This window comes from Mustela nigripes, chromosome 1, assembly GCF_022355385.1.
Source record: "Mustela nigripes isolate SB6536 chromosome 1, MUSNIG.SB6536, whole genome shotgun sequence".
Classification (NCBI taxonomy): Eukaryota; Metazoa; Chordata; class Mammalia; order Carnivora; family Mustelidae; genus Mustela; species Mustela nigripes.
This window is the reverse complement of record NC_081557.1, coordinates 107,603,040-107,624,722: the sequence shown is the minus strand read 5'-3', so window position 1 is coordinate 107,624,722 and position 21,683 is coordinate 107,603,040. Positions and strand designations below refer to the sequence as shown.

General features: G+C 42.6%; 1 protein-coding gene across 2 annotated transcripts in view; it reads right to left on the bottom strand.

Moving 5' to 3' along the window:
* Positions 1 to 7,687: 7,687 nt before the first annotated feature.
* Positions 7,688 to 21,683, bottom strand: part of XPO7 (exportin 7) — a 39,692-nt gene continuing 25,696 nt past the window's right edge. For both annotated transcript variants that reach the window (XM_059371314.1, XM_059371319.1), the window contains exons 19-28: positions 20,793 to 20,899; positions 18,350 to 18,438; positions 17,501 to 17,608; positions 15,055 to 15,137; positions 14,628 to 14,842; positions 14,001 to 14,139; positions 12,064 to 12,224; positions 11,103 to 11,201; positions 10,298 to 10,425; positions 7,688 to 9,284 (exon numbers count right to left, since the gene is read on the bottom strand). In XM_059371314.1, coding sequence (XP_059227297.1) covers positions 9,191 to 9,284; positions 10,298 to 10,425; positions 11,103 to 11,201; positions 12,064 to 12,224; positions 14,001 to 14,139; positions 14,628 to 14,842; positions 15,055 to 15,137; positions 17,501 to 17,608; positions 18,350 to 18,438; positions 20,793 to 20,899 — 1,223 coding nt within the window. In that variant the 3' untranslated portion in view covers positions 7,688 to 9,190. The remainder of the gene's footprint in view (positions 9,285 to 10,297; positions 10,426 to 11,102; positions 11,202 to 12,063; positions 12,225 to 14,000; positions 14,140 to 14,627; positions 14,843 to 15,054; positions 15,138 to 17,500; positions 17,609 to 18,349; positions 18,439 to 20,792; positions 20,900 to 21,683) is intronic.

Genomic DNA, 21,683 nt, shown 5'->3' with positions numbered 1-21,683 from the left:
ACCGGGGTTTCCCTGAAAACGTTCTGCCTATGGACCGCAGCTTCAGCTCCTGCCAGAGACCTTCCTATTTGCTTTTCTTGATGACCTGCTTTGTGGGTTTCAGACTTGGGGTTAGCCCCCATTACTACATGAGCCAATTCCTTGTGATATGTCCCTGATACACCCTTTGATGGATATTTGGGTAGTTTTCAGTTTTATATGTATGTTATGAATAAAAATGTCATGAACATTAGAGAGGAAGTCTTTGCATGGACATATATTTTAGTTTTCCTTTTCCTTTAAAAAAATTATTTATTTACCTGACAGAGAGAGTCACAGCAAAACAGGGAACACAAGCCTGGGGAATGCGAGAGGGAGAAGCAGGCTTTGCGCTTAGCGGGGAACCCGATGTGGGGCTTGATCTCAGGAACCCAGGATCATAATCTGAAGTCTGATGCTTAATGACTGAGCCACCGAGGCATCCCTGTTTCAGTTTTTCTTTGACAAATACTTAGTAGTAGAATTGCTGGATCATTTTGTAAGCCTATATTAAACTTCATGTGAAACTGTAAAATTATTTTCCAAATTCCTATGCCATTTTGCATTTCTATCAGCAATGTATGAAAATTCCAATTGCCATACATCTTCATCAGCACTTGGCATTATAAGTCTTCTTAATTTTGGCCATGCTGTGGATGTGAGTGTGTGTTTACACACACATACATATATAATATATATATATATATATATATATATCAAGAGATGTCACACCATATGGTGTGACATCTCGTGTTTATTTTTATTTAACAACAAGTGATGTTGAGCATCTTTTGAAGTTTATTAGTCATTTGTGTATCCTCTTTTGCAAAATACCTTTTTAAATACTTGGTCCATTTTAAAATTGGGCTATTTTCGATTATTCTTTCTGAATTGTAGGGATTCTTTATACACTTTGAGTACCTATGTTGTGTTATGTATATGCATTACAGATCTTTTAATCCTGCCCATGGCTTATCTTTTCATTTTTTAAAATGGCATCTTTTGAAGAGCATTTTAAAATTTGATGCAGTCCAATAAACTTTTTTCCTTTAATGGTGCATGGGTTTGGTATTTGAAGAAATCCTTGTTTAACCCAAGGCCGTGAAAGTTTTCTCCTAAGTTGTCTCCTAGAAGTCTTATAGTTTGAACTTTTACATCTGTGATCCACTTAAAGTTTAGGTAAGTGTTGAGGTTCATTTCTTTTTTCTCTCAGGTGGATCCTCAGTTCTTCCAACGCCATTTTTGGAAAAGACTACCCTTTCTCTATTGAAATGCCTTGGCTCTCTTGTTGAGACTCAGTTAAGCATGTACATGTTAGTCTATTTCTGGACTTTTTTTCTGTCCCATAGACCTGTCTGACCTAGTGCCAACACTACAGTATGGATTCCTGTAGCATTATGGTATATCTTGAAATCAGATAGGTGAGCTCTCCAACTCTGCTCTTCTATTTCAAAAACGCTATCCTGGATTTTTTGCATTTTCAAATAAATTTTAGAATCCGCTTGCCAGTTTTGACAAAAAAAACTTTCTGGGATTTTTACTGGGATGTTGTTGAATGCATCGTTCAATTTAGGGAGAAATGACATCACAATTTTGAGTCCTCTAAACCATGAACATGTTATGATATTTGTTTGTTTAGATTTAAAGATTGTGCTCTGCAATGTTTTATAGATTTTAGTGTGCACATTTGATACATATCATGTTAAATTTATTCCTACATATTTCATGTTTTTTGGATGCTAGAACAAGTATTATATATTTTGAAATTTCATCTTCGAATAGCTCATTTTTAGCATATAGAAATAGGTGTTTTTTTTTTATACTGACCTTGTATTTTGTGATTTGGTAAATTCAACTTATTAGTTCTGGTAGCTTTCTGAAATTGAGACATCTTTGAACAGTTTCACTTCTTTCTTTTTGATGGGTGCACCATTAATTAATTGCCTATGTGCTCTGATTAGGACCTCAAGTATAATGTTAAATTGAGGTAAAGGAGGTACCCTTTCTTTGTTCTTGACTTTAGGGGTAATATTCAGTCTTTACCATTAAATTCTGTTGGTGGCAGGCTTTTTGTAGATGCCTTTTAATAGGTAAAGAATGTTTCCTTCTATTCCTAATTTGCTGAGAATTTTCAGGTGTATTGAATCTTGTCATGTGCTTTTTCTTTATCTACTGAGATGATCAGCATTTTCTCTTTTTTTAAAAAAGATTTATTTATTTATTTGACAGACAGAGATCACAACTAGGCAGAAAGGCAGGCAGAGAGAGAGGAGGAAGCAGGCTCCCTGCTGAGCAGAGCGCCCAATGTGGGGCTCGATCCCAGGACCCGGGGATCATGAGCTGAGTCGAAAGCAGAGGCTTTAACCCACTGAGCCACCCAGGTGCCCCGTCTCTTTGATTTTGTTTATTCTGCTAATTACATTTATCCCTTGTATTCCTTGATCATAATGTATTACCCTTTTCATATATCCCTGGATTTAATTTGTTTGTATTTTAAGATGTTTTGCGTTTATGAGGTATATTAGTCTAAAGGCTTTTTTTTTTTTTCGTTTAATGTCTTTGTCTGGTTTTGCTCTCAGCGAGATGTCTGTTCTATAAAATGGAAAGTGTTCCCCCTTGTTTTCTGATGTTTTGTCCAAGAGCAGGGAAGTCTCCTTGGATCAGAGTTCCATTTAAGCTCACCGAGGACTCTGCACTCATCCCCATACTGTTTCATGCTTCCTCCGTCTTGACTCAGCCGCTGCCCCATTCTAGAACCTGGGAATCCTATCAGAATCCTCCAGCCTTTCCTCTTCACATGCAACAAAGTCTGTTGATTCCAAGCTCCGCCCCCTAACTCCCCAATGTTTCTCAACTCTCAGCCAACAGACCTTGTCTTGATTCAAATCCTTATTACCCACTAGCTGACAGGTTCAACCGAGACTGGTCACTAGTCTGCTCTGCGATGTAGCCTCCGAAACTTGAGGCTTTCAGGATCAAACCCCAAACTCTTGTGCCCCACCCCTCAACCTGACGCGTACAGAGCTACACTTTTCCCTCCGGCCGTGCTATTTTTGCAGCTTCTAGAAAGGTCCAAGGTTTCGTGCTTCGCCTTTTGGCACTACCTGAGTGTTCCTCCCTGCCTTCTTCCGAAGGGCTAGACGTGGAGGACGGGGCGAGACCCTCCTTCCGCATTCCAAGAGTACACGGAGTCGCCAACGATCTTCTTTTCAGCCCGTTTGCCCACTCCACTGAGTCCTTCCCAGCCAAGGGCCAAGTCCTTGAACAGTGCCTGTGATTACGACCGCGGATACTGGCTGAGGCCACGGTACGCGTGAGTTCGATCCCCCACCAGGCACACAGCTGGGTGGGAATCCAGGGACCTCTTCAAGAACGATCCCTCCCGGGGCGCCTGGGTGGCTCGGTGGGTTAAAGCCTCTGCCTTCAGCTGGGGTCGTGATCCCAGGGTCCTGGGATCGAGCCCCACATCAGGCTCTCTGCTCCGTGGGGAGCCTGCTTCCTCCTCTCTCTCTGCCTACTTGTGATCTCTGTCTGTCAAATAAATAAATTAAATAATTAAAAAAAAAATCCCTCCCTCCCGGAAGCCAAGGGCTGGAGAACGCCGTTAGGACACGACTGCGCTTGCGCAGGGCGGCGGAGGCGGGACGAACGACGGCACCGAGGCGACGCGCCGGGCGAGAGAGCCTTTGTGCGCAGACGCAACGGGGATGGAAGGAACGCGCGGATCCCCTTCCGGGGTGCGGCGGTTTGTTGGGGCAGAAATGCGCGTGGGCGGGAACGCTTCACCTTTTCCGTTGCGAGGTCAGGGAGGTGTTGTCAGCAACTTCTGCTCTTTTCCTTTCAGTAGGGGCTTGTGCAAACAATTGAGTTTAGCTCCCTCACACAGGCAGCCGGGGGCCCTGTCTGCTGGGGCTTCACCCAGATTAGTCCAACCTCTTAAGCCCCACGGTTTCCTTACCAGCTGGTCCCCGCACGCGAGGAGCACATTTTGGTTGCTGAGGCGGGGAGAGTGAGGATTAGGAATATTTCAAATAAACCTGAGCAGGCTAGAAGACTTGGGACAGGGACAATAGGGAGCGAATGGGGTTCTACTTCGGGTCATGGAAAGGGTAGGTGGGCAAAGGGCATGGAAATTCAGCCTGAGGTGACGGTTGTGCAGACGGGAAAAGGCACGAAGTAGGATGTGGAGGCAGAGATGGTAGTGGCAGTTTGTCTAGTTGCACGGTAGGGCTCTGTTGCAGCGTTTGTAGCCTGGTTGGCAAAGCTGGTAACTTGATTTGGTTTGTGGCACCTGTCTCAGACTGCCTGGTGTTAAAAGGGTGGGGCATGGGCTTCCTGATAAATAGAAACGATAATGGTCTGCTATATTCGTCAAAAGCATTCTCATTGATTTTCCAGTTGAATTAGTTCAGCTTCTAGAGTTTGCTTAACTTTCATAGCACAGTATAATCGGTCTTTAAGAGGTGAAAGCTTGGATTTTCTGACTTCGAGAATATTGCTCTTAAATTCGCCCACCCTTTCCTATATCAGACTCTGTATAGTGGCCCCTATGAATATCACATAAGGACAATTAGTTTTCCCCCCTGAGTTTGGTTGTCCTCCAAACCTTGAATCCAGACATGCATGGACTTAATCCATTACCCAGTAGCAGAGGTAAGGAAATTGCCCTCTTGTCACTCTTCATTCCTTTGTAACTGGTAATAGGGTGGTTTGGCTCATTGGGTGATGCTGTATGTGTAAATCTATAATAGTCTGTCTTCATCATTATCAAACAGTTAAAAATATAATTGTGTACGGTGCTTCTGTAAATATGTTACCAGGTACTGTTCACTGTGTTTTGGAGTCAGTTTCTACTGTTGAGGGATCTTATGCCAAAGAGTGCTTTTGAGTTTCCTTCTCTGTTGCTGACCATCAGAAAAGTATTTGTCCTGAAGTAGATTCTAAGTATTTGCTGAATGGACAGACAACAGCAGTCAGGAGGCTGCCCTGAGAGCCATAAGGGTTTTCTGGGGAAGGAGGATAATGTTCTAAGTTTGATTCCATCCTCCATTTTGCTCATCTGATGTCCCACTGTCTGGCAGCTAATTTATTTAGTTGACCCACTGTTCTGAAATACACCAAAGTGGCTGACCAGTGAATGCCAGTGTATCTAAAAAACGCAAGACAGATGTAATGGACCCTGGAGACAAGTTAGAGAGGCAAGAATTCTAAGATATCACCTAGCACTTGGCAGTTGTACTGACTATGGTTGGTATGTACATTTTTATTCTTTCAAGTTTATTTTTTGAAATATCTAAAGTAGGACTTTAAAAGTTATAACCATTTACATTTTTCAAGGCCTTTCTGTCAGATATATGGCTTTTGCAGGTTCCCTGTAATCATCTTTGCTTTCCTTTTTTTGCTCTGGCACTTTGGCAACATTAGAAACAACTTAGGTGTGTTTGTAGATCTAGCTAAAAATCGTGGGTGAGGGAAGTGCTGGCTGGTGGCAAACAGGATACAGAGAGGTACTTTGGCTCTCTACACTCAATTCCTGTTACCTCATGACCATGAGTATTTTTGGAAAGTGGTCTGTGTCTGCAAGTGGTTGAAATTTCATAAGGCGCTAGAACATTTTTCTACTTGGAAGGAAAAAATCCCCACAAATTCTTAAGAATAAGTTCATGTTTGAAGAATATAAAACTCTTATTTCTTAGTAGGTTGTGACTAGTCATTAGAAAATTAACAACTGGGTGAAAGTCATTATGTCTTAAATCTAAAAATGTAAAAAATTGACTCAGGACCAAATTTTTGTTCCTCTGTCTGATTTATACTTTAGTGGGGATGAACCCTTATTTGGGCAGTCAACAAGAACAAAAAGCCAGAACCAAAACAAAAACCAAAAACCAAAACCCAACCCCCAAAAGAACCCTGTACATGCATAATACAACTTAGTAATCTGCCACAAAGACTTTAGGTGTCTTGTCTACATAAGACAGTCTGTGTCAGGGAACACTGTCTAAAGACAACTTGATTTGATTAGCACAGTACCCAGGACAGCCTAGAAACTAATTGACTCTTGTTTTAACTGAATAAAACCTCCACATGACTTCTTGGGGGAAACGAATGTTTAAAGATAACTAGCTTTTTAAAGGATGGATCATGTTAAATTGCTGATAAATTGACCAGAAAATGTTTTCCTACTTGGCTGTTTTTTGGGTGCCCCCTCTTCTGTCAAAAAAAAAGAACAGCTACATTGTTTAAAAAGTCTGATGTAGTTATGATAGATTTTAACTATTGCGGTTTGTCATGACGGGACTGCACACACGGCTGCTCCAAGGAGGCCACCATCTATGGTGAATTTGTTGCCTCTGAAATTGCTTTTGTGGAAGGGAAAGGAGTGGTCTGGGGTTTTGCTGATCAAGCAGCATCTCACTTTAGTTGGGGGACAGGGGGGTTCTTCAAGTACCTGTGAGAAAGTTTTTTTTTTTTAAATCTTATTTACTACAGAATTACAATTTCAGGTCACTGGGGCATGTGACCGGAGTGCTTTGCATATTAATGAAGACTGACACTTTGTATTTTTCTTAGGCTCAGAGGCCGTTTTAGCCAAGATGACTCAATTCTATATGCCTTCTGGCCATGAGAAGACAAATTTTTGCCTTCAAAATAACTTAGGACCAAGACAGTCCCCACAATGAAACAGTGAACAAAGGTAGTAGGATATCTAGATAAGGTGAGCAAGACTGGCACCTAAGGGCTCCTTGGTAGCTCAGTCAGTTGAGTATGATTCTTGGTTTTGGCTCAGGTTGTGATCTCATGTGCGTGCAAACAGGGAGTCAGCTGGAAGGTTCTCTCCCTCTGCCCCTCCCTCTACTTGCACACACACTCTAAGGTGAATAAATCTTTTTTTTTTTTTTTTTTTAAGTAGCACTCTAGAGCCTGTGATTCATTGGATATAAATCCACATCAAGGTACAGTTACAATGTTCCTGGCAATTAAGTTCTCTTCTAACTAGATACTACACAGTATGGGGATGAGAAATAGTCTTCATTAACTAGTTTTCTTCATTTGGTAATTCTGGCCCATGAGGCCTGCAAAGTAGTATATGGAAAAAACTTATCCTTGAACTTGTCAGGGTCTAGTGAATGAGGCCAAGCCCACATAAGAGGAGCGGAGGTCAGAAAATTAACAAAGGGGTCCCTGGGTGACTCAGTCAGTTGAGCATCAGACTTGACTCTGGCTCATTTCATTATCTCTCGGTCCTGGGATCGAGCCCTATGTTTACTCTCTACTGCTTCTCTCCCTGTCCTTCTGCGCCTCCCTCTGCTCGCCTGTGCACTCTCTTAAACAAATAAATCTTAAAAAAAAAAAAAAAAAATTAACACAAAACTGGGCTTTCTGCAATTATTACTTCTCTGCTGGCTGCCATGTTATTACCTAGAAGAGGTAGCGTGGCTTCACCTTTATAGCTGTGGACAGTAGCATTATAACTCTATCTGTCTCAATTAGAACAATCGTATTTTTAAAAGAAATGAAGTCAGACTTAATTGAATGAGAAGCTAATTTTGCAAGGGTGAGAGGCACCTGTCATCCACTGGCTCTTACAAATGCATGTTTCAAACATCTCTGTGTGTTTAGAGTGAGACATGTCCCTACAGACACACTAGACTTGATCGCTGAAGCCAGGTCAGTAGAAACCATTGAAGTTTATTGGCGGTCACAATGCTTACACTGTATGCAGCAAACACCCTTACAAGTCTATCCGCAACCTGATCACGCAAGAAAGGATTCACCACACAGTCGCCAGAGGAGAAGGAAAAAAAAATTAACAGGCTTGTTTTGGGGGGCAGAGGAGAGAAATAAAGATAAAACCTAATTGATGAGTGTCCCATGGGCAAGAGCTGAACTAGAGATGCGTACAACTAGCAGCAGCAATTGTGGAAAAAGTACAAGGCAAATAGCTTTCTCCATTAATTTTCTTCTGTAGGTTAATTTTTTTTTAATATTCAAAACATTTATTATGGTTTTCATTTTATAAAAATGTATATTTTTAAGGGGGTGGGAGATTGTTAAATACTTCATGCTAGGCAGACCTTGTTATTAAGAACCCCTCCACTGCAGGAACTCCCTCCAGTTCATACATTCACGAGTGCAGGGTATGTATATAAATATCCACACGCACACATCCACACACACTGCCTCAAGGGCTGGGGAAGACTCAAAGTTATCGGCCACGCAGCTAGGCCTCTGGTGGACTCCTCCAAATCGCTCACCAGGAGAGCAAAGGGCTCAATTCCTTCTCTCTGGTCTCTACCTTTACAGAGACTGAGAACCCTAAATCACAGAGTTACATCCGACTTGTAAAAGCAAGAGGCATCTGTCTGAGGATGAGAATAAGCAAAGTGGGAGAAAGGATGAAGCTAAGAACACCAAACACTTTTAGCTGTCACTGCAAGAGGCCATGGGACCTAGGGCAGCATCTATGGTTGAAGGGGAAGGATGGTGCTCCACATGGCTTAGAGTTCCTAATAACAAGGGTAATACAGTAACAGGAAGTGATAATTTGGGGGGCAAGGAAAGGGCAATAAGAAAAAATATACATTTGGAATTTTTACTTTTTTTTTTTTTTTTGCCTCTCTACACTGTGTCACTAAATATATCTCTGCACGTTCACACATCCTCGTCCAGTAAAGCTTCAGGCCACCAGAATACACATTTTTTCCTCACTCGCATACACAACCCCTCACATCAGCATTGGTGCACTAGACTCTGTAAAAATTTTTCAGTCACACTTTTTGTTTTTAAACTTGAGTCAATATAAACCTTGTTCAAAATGTTATGAAAAAATGTACATGTTTATACAAGGCAGGTTGTGGCAGGACACTGGGGGATCCCCCCCCCACCCCCTGGGGTGGCCCCAGGAGGAGGGGCTGGAGTCTCACACATTTGTGTCTCTATCTCCTCCCACCACCCTTCCCACCCAACCCCCCAGGAACCAGCAGTGCCCTGCCCCCTAGTGAGTGCATTCACACCCCTATTCCCTGGGAAGTAGCCAGGTGACTTTGCCATTTTCCCCACACCCCTGGAGGAGGGAGCCAGGGTCAGCCAGGCCCTCTCCCTTGTAATTGTTTTGCCCCTCTGGGCCAGACCAAAGGGGCGCTGCTCTGTACAGGTAGAGTCCAAGAAGGTGTCAGCTCATCATATCATTGCTATTCACGCCATAAGTGGAATTCTTCATCGAGTCGTTGACTTCTCGACGGAATGCCGACAGGTTCTGGGTGAACCTGCAGAGGGGATGTATGTAGGTTGGGGGAGGAGTGTGGAGGGGAAAGGTCTTGGCCTAAAACATTTCTGGCAGAGAAGCAGCTACTGAGAGGCAGAATGTATGAATCTGTTTCTAAGGTCAGTTAACCTCAGTCTTCAGACCTTAAGGAAAGCTGGACTAGTTCTCCAACCCTTTCAACGTGATGACCCTGTGGCAGACCTTGAGATCTGGTCAAATCTGGGGCTTTGAGGGCCACCATGGGCTCATGGCAAAACAAAAGGCATCTGACAGAGGTGGGAAGTAACCCTTCCAAATTGAGGGCACGAAGAGAATGAGGCTGACTTAATGCTTTACGCCGGAGACCTGTGGTATAGTGCTGTGCTGTCTAATATGGTAGCCACTCGACCCACAGGGTCACTGAGCCCTTGAAATGTGCTCAGTGCAACCAAGGAACTGATGCATATTAGCTGTAAGTTCAAATTCAGTTCCCTGATGTACCTTAATTAATTTTAAATTAAAATGCCATTTTTCTAATTAATTAAAATTAAATAAGACTTAAACATTGATTCAAAAAAGCCTGATATTCAGTTGACAACCAGACAACTTCTAAGTATGTCTGGTATACCTGAATATGGGAATCTACTTTGTCAACTGTACATTTTATGAATTCTTAATACAAATCAAGTGTTTCAAATGAATATTTAGCATCTGACTTGAGATGCCTTGTTAAGTATACAATACACAGGAACTTGCAGACTTAGTACAATAAAAAGAATGTTAAAATTCTCAATTTTAAAATATGGATTACATATTATCTGCATATGTTAAATACAGTATATTAAAATGAATTTTGTCCATTTTTTTTTTACCCTTTTTAATGTGGCTACTAAAAGGTTCAAAGGTAAGTACACGGCCTGCTTTTCTACTGACAGCACTGCTTTGAGATGGTCTCTAGATGAGTCTCAAGGAGTCTCCCCTGTTCGATGACTTGAGAAATTGCTTAGGACTTCTCGGAAGGGCCTCTACACTCACCTGTCTCTGTTTTTCGTAAGAAGATTTCGCTCGATCCCTTCCATCAGGTTTTCAAAACACAGATGCATAGCCTGCTGCTTCTCTGGTGGTTGGCTGTTCACGATACTATTCCTTAGGTCAGAAAAATACTATGGGGCAAAGAGTGAGAAAGGGTAAGGAGAGGAGACAGGGATTAGACCTCCCTCATCTGCAGGACTGAAGGGATGTTCTCCAAGACATGGAATTACCTACCCAAATGGGGTACCTTGGTTGTAACTACTTCCAAAACCATGTATGTTCATCTTACTTAAAAATCAGAGTTTTAAATTTGTAAACACTCTAAGGGTCATCTGATCCAGGGTCTATTTTTTTTTCTTTTAAAGGATTTTTAGTAATTTTACACCCAAAGTGCGGCTTGAATCCACAACCCTGAGATCAAGAGTCACATGCTCTATCAGCTGAATCAGCCAGGTGCCACTGATCCAGGTTCTTCTACAGGAATCTCTAGACTTCCTTATGTTTGTGGTGGAGCAGGAACTAGAATTTAGGTCATTGGTGGTCTGCTCTCCAGGTATACTCTCTCCTGGTAACACTTCCTCATCCTTTGTCTGAATTGCTACACATGCTGACTTCTAACAGTTCAGTGATTATGTGCCATTCAAGGCATGAACAGTACATGCTCAGAAAATGGGCTGTTTTCTCCTCTGTTTCACCATCGTGGGGCGTTTATACCTATAATGTTTCTCACAGTGCCCTGGAAAATGATAGCCAAACATGTGTTTACCCATGCTTCTGGCTCTGGGCACCATGGAGCTGGCTCTCTTACCTTTTCATTAAGTAGTATCAAGCCAAGTAGGGGCCGTGACATTGACCACTGGTTCCTACAGTCTTCAAAGATGATGATGTTCAGCACCGTGGACAGCATCTGGAAATGCAGAATCTGAGGCAGTGATCTAGTGTGTAGCTACAGGAGACAGACTTATAGATTCTAAACAGAAGAGTTCATTGGGTTGAAGGCCTCTTCTGTCTAGGGTAAACCAGGCAAATAGTTTATGAAGTTTTATTTTAATAATCTATTACAACTTAAATTTTCTAAGGTATTTCCTGTCCTGTTCTTTAAATGGTTTGACAATTCCTTTAAAAACGGATCTTCCATGTTCACCCTGATTTTTGTGGAGAATGGGATGGGTTAAACAGTGATCAGAGTAGGCAAAATCCCTTTACACTACAGCTCCCAGGTACTTGTCTCAGAGGAGACAGCTTTGTAATATTCTGATGATCCCATTTCCTTATCTATTTTTATCTAGTATATTTTTGCAAATCTTACTTCTAGAAAGATGCCTCACACAAATAAAGCTATGGCAAATATATGGTTTGATCTCTGTGTGGTCAGTTATTTCCTTTTATCCTGTATTCTTGTTCCCATTCTGCAAATGGGAGTACAAGCTTTACAACTGGAAACTGCTAACTCACGTTCCATTTACAGCAACGGGTGAGCCTGGCCATTGTTGTAGAAGGAGGTCATGTCCAAGGCTCAAGGGTTGGTGTGACACTTGGAAAAGCAATTCAGAACTTGTTTTTTTCCAGATCTTTAAAACATCTGATGATTACAGCAAACTCAAAATCCACTGCAATTTTAAGGCATGAATAATTTTTCGGCATTGCAGTTTTTCGGCAGCATGAGGCTGGTGAGATAGGACTCCACGTTTTGCTTGCCCTTTCCTCTCTCAGAGAGGTTCTTGCACTGCAGGACCCCCACACGGCCGCCTGATGCTCATGTTTCTTACCTGCTGGATCATCTCTGGATGCTGCTGCATGATATGCAGAAAGCGGTCACTCTCCTGGTTCAAGGGTGTCGTCCTCTTTTTGGTGCTCCGTGACAGTTGCTTAAAGAGGTATGTCACGATGTGGTCTAGACAAGAGCAGCAGCCTGTGCATACCATGGTGTCTGGAATAAATAGCGCAGAGGTGAATTCAGCAGGGGTATGGAGCTGCTGATGGTGATGTGGGCAGCTAAGGGACTGCAGTTAGCTGAGCTCCAGTAGAGGCACAGGTAGAAGAGGTAGAAGTACCCCGGCAGTCAGGGAACTGTCCCCAGCTCAGACAAGGCCTGTGCTTGGGTGCTTTCTGTTAACTTCTCACCCTCATCATATAACAAGGTCCAATTCTAAGTTTGAAAGTGAGCATGTGGTAATAGACAACATGCATTAATAATATTGACATTACTGACTCAATGTGGTGGAGATGTCTATCTTCTGCTTCATAAAAAATAGTGAATAATTTACATACAGCAAGTACTTCTATTGTGCCAGATACTATGCTAAGGATTTTATAGATATTATCTCTAATTTATCCTCTTGAGAACTCTGGGAGGTAGTTGTTCCATTTTAACAAATAAACCAAAGTTTAGAGAGGTTATATGACTTGCCTCCAGATCACACTGCTCAAAACTGGACAAGGTGTGATAAGAATCCAAAAGTCCGAGTTACTGGGGGAGGCCATTAAAGCCAGCTTCATACAGCCTCCTGAAATTTCGAGTTTGTTAGAGGTACCCTATCCTTTATCTATGAAGCATTCTGCAGGGAGCATGGCGGGCCTGGCGGGGGTGGGGGAGCTGCAGACTCATCTACACATTTTACAAAGGGGACACCGCAGCACAGCTTGCAGACAGAGCTCTGACGAGGTGAGGCACAAATGAGGCACAAGCCAGAGGACAAAGGGATGAGCCCTTAAAAGAGTCAACCCTTCTGTTTCTGTTTACACAGAGGTCCCTCAATTTTCAAGAAGTTATAAAACAGCAGGGTTGGAGCCCTTGGCTGTACTGTCCCAGGTATGGGTCTGCACCGTGCTGGACGTCAATGCCAGTCAAAGCAGGGGCACGGAGGTGTAACTCACCACAGCAGTTAATCCAAAAGTCATTCTGTGTGCACTTGCAATATATTGTGATTTTTTACAGTTGACTTAATCTTCCTATTTGTTTTGCTCAGCTTAATATAAAAACATGTATTTTGTTCTCTGAATACGTGCATACCTACTGAGACTGGTCGAAGGTAGCCTAGGACAAAAGGGTTGGCAGGAGCCAGGTGGAGGAGGAAAAACCCATGCAGCTGCCTGTGGGAGTGCCTTCCACAGCCTCCCTCCACAGTATAAGGCCCCTGCCTGGTCTTCGGATTTGTTCTGCCCACCTCCCTTGGGCTCCCCTGTAGCAGTGGGTCCTCTGTACCGGTGTATCAGTTATCTGGCCTTCCGGACTCTCTCTTGCCTGCAGGTGCTAGTACTTGCTGATCCTCCTGCTAGGAAGCCTCCCCACTAACCTGCTAATGCCTGTGCAGCTTTCTGGCCCATGGTTTTTCATCAGTGCTTTTGGCTAGCCTTGTTTTACCCCACTTGCTCAAAACCAGGAACGTAGGTGTTCTTCCTCACAGCTCTCACAGCACTCCCTCCTCAGCCCCACTGTGGTGCAGAAGTAGATAAGTGCAGTAAACAGGCACTTATCGACCTGTTTAATCTACGAAATAAAAAGTTCCTAAAGGACAAGGGCTGTGGTTATTAATAATTACTGTATCCTTAGTGCCCAGCACAGTGCTTGGTCCTCAGGATAGGGTCAGTAAGTATTTCTGGATGAGAATATATCCATGAGTCATACAAACATATACTTTTGGATACAAGAGCAAAATCTTCTCTTTCTGTTAAGAGGTAAAAAGCAACCAATCCAGGTGCTCACCAAGTGCAGTAAGTCCTTCAGAAATGGAAGAGAGAATATACATGATGACGTGAGGTTCCAGGCTTGCAATAAAGTTCATGTGGTCCTGGGTCAGGACTTCCAGTAGTGAATAGTAAGACTGGCTGAGCTTGGGATAGTCCTGTAGGAGAAGAGGACAAAAATCTGCTTAGGCACTGTGCACCTCAATATGCAGGGAGCAAGACTTTCTTTTTCTTTTTTTTTAAGATTTATTTATTTGAGAGAGAAAGCACGAGAGGGATTTAGTACTTCTAAGAAATGAAAATAAGAGTGGGAGACAGAATCTCAAGCAGACTCCCCGGTGAGCGCAGAGCCTGCTATGGGGCTTGATCTCATGATCCTGAGATCAGGGCCTGAGCTGAAAACAAGGGTTGGATGCTCAACTGACTCTGCCATCTGGGCACCCCAAAAGGGAGCAAGATCTTAAATAAAACAGCTCAGTTCCCTTCAGATGGGAAGACAAAAGAGCTAGTTCGAGTTAGTTTATAGTTCTCCAGAGAAACATTCAACCACAGTGTCAGGCAAAACAACCAAAAAGCCAAACCCCAAAACAAAAACACCTGAATACGATGAGGGGCTCAGATCTTGTCAGCAAAGCTTAGTGCTTACCAAGAGGTCACTGTGGGGAATGGAGAGGAGCAGCTTGATGAAGGTCTGGAGGGCGTTGTCCAGGGCATCATCTCCATAGAGACGGAAGACTCCAAAATTGACATAGCTCCCACTAAGGGCTGCCTTCAGCATGGAGAAGCAGATGGAGATGCCCTTGAGCTTCAGTGCATAGACCTGATCCTTTGGGACCTCTCCTAGTGTCAGGATGCGATTGCCTGAGTAGACAGACATGTGACATATACATGTATAAAACCACATTATTACTGATAGTTTAGGTCATCAGCTCAACCCTCCTACTGGTAGGCCCTCAGTGCCAGCTGGCCTTATAATATCATCCTGGCTGGTGCCAGGGCTTGCCTACACTGCATACAGTGTGGTGACTGAGCTGGAATTCCCTCCCGGGGTTATCCTCCTCTAAAGCACGTACCATACATTGTTATCATCTTGCTGGTTTCTCTGAAGAGTAAGATGCCATTGGGGGAAGAGACATCAAATTGTAGTCGCTGGGATCTGAGCAGAGAACGCAGAGGCAGAGAAAGTCAGAGGTATGCTGCTAGAAAACTGTAGTACTCAGGCTCTCATCTGAGTACCTTGGGTGATTCTTTTTGCACTAAGATGTGCAGATTACCTATCCTAATGCAGAATAACCAAGTCAAAGGTATTAGTTAGTGACAGAGCTTCTATCTTGAAGACTGACCTGCTAGACTCAAGTTCTGCTTCTCAAACTGAAAACATTTAGAAGAAATGGAAGTGAGGCAGAAGATGAAACTACTCTCTTAAAATTCTCCACTTTGGTTAAAATATGGCTTCTGCAATAGTCATTTCTTAGAAGTACTCAATCAGCCCTTTAGACATTAACCTGCCTTTACCTTTATAGCTTCAGTGGCAACCAAGGGAGGGTACAAGCACTGTTACCCCTTGATAAAAAGGAAAGAGGTGAAGGGACTGGTGCTGCTACTAGAGAAAATGGGTGAGACAAGTGTTTTAAACAACTTGGGCTCTGGGTTCCTGACTGTCCACTGAACCAGAGCCCCTCTTTGCTTTGTGCCACCTTTTAATGAGCTGCTAGTTGGGACTTTTACTGACTGTAGTTGGTTAAAGCCTCAAACTCAGGAATCCTCCTTGACCCTTCTTTCCTTTCCTCCCCACGTTGGATCCATCAAGGTCTAGCACTACATAACATGCCCCGAATCTATCCAATTCCTCTATGTTCTTCTGCTTCCACTACTGCCCCTCTAGAGTTTCCTTCCTCACGTGATAGAGGGGTATCTTTCAGTACTGTCAACAAGATCCCTGTGATCCCGTGCCTCAGACTCTTTGGCAGCTTCCCGCTGGCACAAGAACGTGTGTGCCTTCCTCACTGCTGCTGTACTAAGTCACCACAGGGCTGGGCTTCCACCTGCCTTTGACTCCTCCCCTCCTATGGCCTCCCACATCCACTGTGCTCCAACCAGTGCATTTTCCTGTCTCCAGTCCCAGGGAGCTCATCCCGTCTAAGGGCTTTTGTAGCTGTTTTCAGCTGTAGGCTCCGCTAGAATGGACGGTGGTCTTTTGTAGTTATTTTCACAGTTTAGAATGCTCTTTCTCCTTATTTTTGCAGGGCTATCAGAGTCTCTTTTGTCGTTCAGATCCCAGCTTAAATATCACCTTCTCTGACAGGTTGCTTCTCTGACCCTCCTCACCTTCAATTCCTCTATTTTATTAACTTTTTTCTTCACAGCACTTATCACTATTTGAAATGATTTTCCATGCTTGTTTTACTATTTGTTCTCCCAGAACGTAACATCTAAGAGGGGAGGGGGTTTTGTCTGGCACAACAGCTAGGAAAGTGGCTGGCAGAGAGTAGAGGCTCTAGGCTCTTTGAGTATTACCTACTCCCTCACTAAAGTAGTTTTAAAAATTAATCCTCTCAGGGTGCCTGGGTGGCTCAGTGGGTTAAAGCCTCTGCCTTCAGCTCAGGTCATGATCTCAGGGTTACTAGGATCAAGCCCCGCATCAGGCTCTCTGCTCAACAGGGAACCTGCTTCCCTTCCTCTCTCTGCCTACTTGTGATCTCTATCAAATTAAAAAAAAAAAAAAAATTCTCTCGGGGCGCCTGGGTGGCTCAGTGAGTTAAAGCCTCTGCCTTCAGATCAGGTCATGATCCCAGGGTCCTGGGATCAAGCCCCACATCGAGCCCCACATTGGGCTCTCTGCTCCACGGGGAGCCTGCTTCCTCCTCTCTCTGCCTGCCTCTCTGCCTACCTGTGATTTCTGTCTGTCAAACAAATAAATAAAATCTTAAAAAAAAAAATTTTTTTTTTTTTTTCCTCTCAGGAGTGCCATGAGGGGCAGATACACGGTCCCGCAATTCTAGTGAAGTCAAGGGGGTGGATTTTTCTCTTCTTCCATCCCTAAATTCTTGGGCAAATTTAAGATTTGGTATTTTGGAAGTCTGCCTTACTTTCTTCTTAAGTAAATCATTACCCATCCAGCTGCACTTTGCCAAACAGACACCTTTCTTAAAAATGGATTATTCATATACGTCTGGCCTCACTCTCAATTGTCTTTTTTGAAATTACTAAATGTCAAGTTTTATATATGGGCGGGGAAATTGGGAGTATAGGTTGCCAGATTCACCTCTCGTAAAAATGGGTTATCTTAACTCTTTCCAAAGTGACTTACTTCCTGAAGCAGCTATGACTTTGTGCGGCTGGAACAGCCTTCTTCCAAACAAACAAAAACATATACACATTAACTTTTAGAGACGTTTTTCAAATTCTGAAAGCAGTGAATCTTACTATCTTCTACAGTCTGCCCAAACACGAGATTGTTCCAGAATCTTCTCAGATCAAAGGGCAGTTGTATTTTTTGAAAATCTCCATCCAGCTTACCTGTTATGAACTAATTCAGCCATCAGCTTGAGAACAGGAGTGGTACAGGCTGGATCATGGTACCATAACTCAATTGCCCGCTGGAGAATTGGCATGTAGGATGGGTATCTGTAAGTGAAAAGCTAAGGAAGAATTCTAAATCCAGAAAGGTATCGAACTGAGAGTAATCTCTCTGCGCTGGTTAAGCACAAACTGTCCAATGAAAGTCTCCACCTGCCTGTCTCCTGCTTGCTAATCTTGTAGTCTTTTTCACCCAAAGGTGCTACAGTGACTGTATGCTCCTGAAATTGTAACAAGCATTTAATAATGCACTGCCATTTACATAATGACTTGGTCCCAAAGAGCATAATGTGTCTCACATTGTTAATTTATCTTCTTTTCCCTTCTGTGACATGATAGGAAATAAGCTATTTCTGTTATATAACTATTGGAGAAACAGAGGCACTCAGCTTTGAAAGGATTTGTTCAAGGTTATGAATTCAAGGTCAGACTTTCTCATTCCTAGGAAAGCTATCTTTTTTTGGCAGATTGAAATGTCTCTTTCTCCTGACTGTAGCAAACTTCATGTGCAGCAGTTCCACAGGCATTTATACGTGGGACCCAGAACAGAACGTGGGAAACAACCTCATTCGTTTGCCTGTCTGTCTGACTCAAGCAGGCAGCCCTCTGCCATTAAGCCACTGTGAAATAGCAGCTAACAAGACACAGGGCAGGTCTTTGGGGAAACCCTTCGCCTTCGTTGCCTCCTTCATCCTCCCCCTCCCTCTCCCTTTCCTGATGACTCCACCGCCCATCCGCACTCCAGTTAGGGCTTTCAGTGGCAGGCCTTCCTGGTCTGTATTAGGATACATCCACTCAAACAGCATCATGAAACTGGTCTTGGCATTGAAGGCGAAAGCTATCCCTCTCAGGTCTCTTACGAGGCCAACCAGAGTTCGCTGTAGTAGAAGGCAAAAATATATTAAAATAGAAGAAAAACCAAACCTATAACCACTTGGTGGGGATTTCACCAATGTGTAATCAAATTCTTCCACCACTCAACAAATACTCCTTCCCAGATATTCTGAACTGATCTCTTCCACACTACGATGCAATCTTTTTCACTTGGAAAATTAGTTTTGGAAGCTTGTTATGTACAAAAAAAGCAGTGATTCCTGGTCCATCACAGCAAAAACAGGTTGATAAAGTTTTAAGACACTAATGTGATCATTCATTATGTAAAAAATGGAAAAGCAAAAAAGCTCGATTCAAGAAGAGTTAGAAAAAAAGAAGAAATGGCCAAAACGTTTACACAAGAAGGGGGAGAAGGAATATATATCCTAAAGGTTGGTCCCACAACTAATTACAAAGGCCCTAGTGCCACAGGAAATCAACTGCAGACCCTGCTGGGAGGAGGACAAAGAAGCCTACAGGTTACCCGCCCCTCTGGCTGGGGTGCCTGGAAATAAGACTGTCAACCCTGGAGCTGTGAAGGACACTTTTACAGAAGAGACTGCAGCCTAAGAGGTCAGATATCATGCCCAGCATTACAAGGCTAGGTGGCAAGAGGGCCAGGGTTAAGATTCATACCATCAAGACTCCAAATCCAATGCTTTTTCTCAGTAGAACTTTTACTTGTCTTATGGGCCCTGAACAGCAATTAAACTGCCTTGAAAAACTAAGTCATCACTAGGCTCAAGGACATGGCACATATGGATGCCCTGATTCATTGGTCAAAAATGACTGCATTTCTGCTAACATAACAGCCTGTTTTAAGCGAAGTTCTATTCCTAAACTAATACATAAACTATTTTCAAATCTAAGACATGGTCACTCTAGAGACTTATTGCATGAAGTGTAACAAAGACATGGATCATGCTTATAGCTCATGGTCAAAATAGTTCTTTTCATAAATTTTACTTGCTTTGTATGGAACTAAAGTGATGAGGGAAAGGGTGGCTATTCACTGATCCCCCTCAGTTATCCCTGGAACCCGCTGGTACTCAAGCTCAAGTTACCGCTGCGCTCCACACTAACAGCTTTGAATGGCGCCTATCTCAAGACACTGGTATAAAGAGGAGAGAGAGCTGGACAAAGTAGTGTTGCTCTCTGACTTCCCTGATGATTTGGAGACAGAAAACTGAGAGCCTTTCTAAAGATGAAAACAGAATTTTAGAATATTAGGTATAGCCTGGCATTTTTGGGACCATAGTCCTGGCTATTAGGTGACTGTAATTCAGCCTCAGTGTCATTATGAACACTGCGAGAAAAGTCCTACAAATACTAATAGCCTAGTGTCTTCTGGTTTTGGTGCAGAGACCTACATAGATAAGAACAGGTGTGTGTGAAGATGGGGAGAACAAAATCAAGAAATAATCATTCTGAAAGCCAAAATCAATAACTAAAGATAACTTTAAAATTCCACATACATGGAAATTCACAAAGCCTTCTAAATGACTCCTCTCATTTAAGAAGAGATCTGAATGGAAATTAAATAATACAAAGAACTGAATGATAATGAAAATGTTACATATAAAAACCGGAGGCTTAGAGCATAACAACATTAACATACTTAATACTATTCAACCGTATAACTAAAAATGGTTAAGCTAGTAAATTTTACGTTACATGTTTTTTTTAACAATTAAAAAGAACCAACATCCAAAACCAACATGTGGAATGATATACCTAGAGGCCTAAAGAGACAGTTACAGTTTTAAACACTTACATTAGGAAAGGAGGGCTGAAAAGAACAACAAAGGAGAAACCCCAAGAAAAAAATGAAATAGAAAATACAGATACAAGAGGTTAAACAAAGCGAAAAAATAAATAAAAAAAAAAAAACAAACAAAAAACCCCCCCAAAAAACCCAACTATTATTTTTGCAAAGACTAATAAATACATCTCTGGCAGGACTGATCTAGAACAAAAGAAAGCACTAATAAGCAGTATTAAAAATGAAAGGGGAACACAATACGGAAGATACAACAGAGATTAAAAAGGTAATAGGAAAACATAAAATAACTTTACGTTAGAAATAACCACGTTATTACATTTGAAAATGTAGACCAAAAAATCCTAAGTGCGGCTTAGAGAACACATTTACAAATTTTAGCATAAAAATAAAAGACTTTAGATTTTCATCTACTGGTTCTTCCATCTCAAAACCCCAGGAGTCCAAGAGATTATATACAAAGTGAAATCCGTGGAAAATGTATGGATGAACATTATTTTCTTCAGTGCTAGCTAATCCAGTCTCTGTCAGGGGTTGCCGGAAAGCAGAAGCTGGTCAACCAGTGGGTGAAGGACTCACCTTTGCCTCTTGCTCGTTGAAACTGTTAGTGCTAAACATCTGGGCCACAGCCTCAAATGCTCCCGTGAGTGGGAGCATGAACTGCTCGTACTGATCTTCATCCTCTCCTGCCAGGGAAACAACTAGTCTGTGACTCCAGTATAAAAAATACAAAGCTGTGTATGCAAGGAAGATAAGATAGTATGACAGGCGAACAGACCCAAGGATAACTCAAGTAGGCCCCTTTACCATATACCCCATGGGTATTATTAGTAATTTCAAAATGAAATGTAAATAGATCATTTTTAATCTAGAAGAAGGCAGAAATCATCCATTGCATGGACGTCCACACTGTTTTTCGACACCAAGCCACAAACCCAGAGCTTTAGATGTGTATAAGATACTACATTTTTATCTACTTCTCCTTAAGTGAGAGCTAACAGTCAGCTAAGAAAGGACTGAGTCTGGTGTATGAGAACCTGATGAGACTCATACTTGAATCGGGTGCTTGTGGAGGCTCTCTTCATGCTTCTCTTTTCACCCATCTTCCATAAAGCAAGAAGGTTTTGTAATGTTATGTGGTAGGATGAAACTTAAATAGCTCAAAATGAGGATGGCAGCACTAAGTCTCAGTCATTAGTTGACCCAAAACTGCTAGTATCACAGCAAAGCTAGCAAGTTTCTTCAGCCCTGTGGGTTCACAAGTGCTAGTGAAAGGAAGATTCTGTTGATGGTCTTAGGTGGATTGTGCCTTCATTTGGGGTGGAGGGTTTACCTGGCCAACAAGGTGCATTTAGGACTCTAAATTCTCCTAACTTTCAGAGAAGAAATATGAATAGGTTTTAAACCCACTGCACATCAGAGGAAACTTCTGGCACATACTGTTCTTCTCTTCCAGTTACAGGGACCATG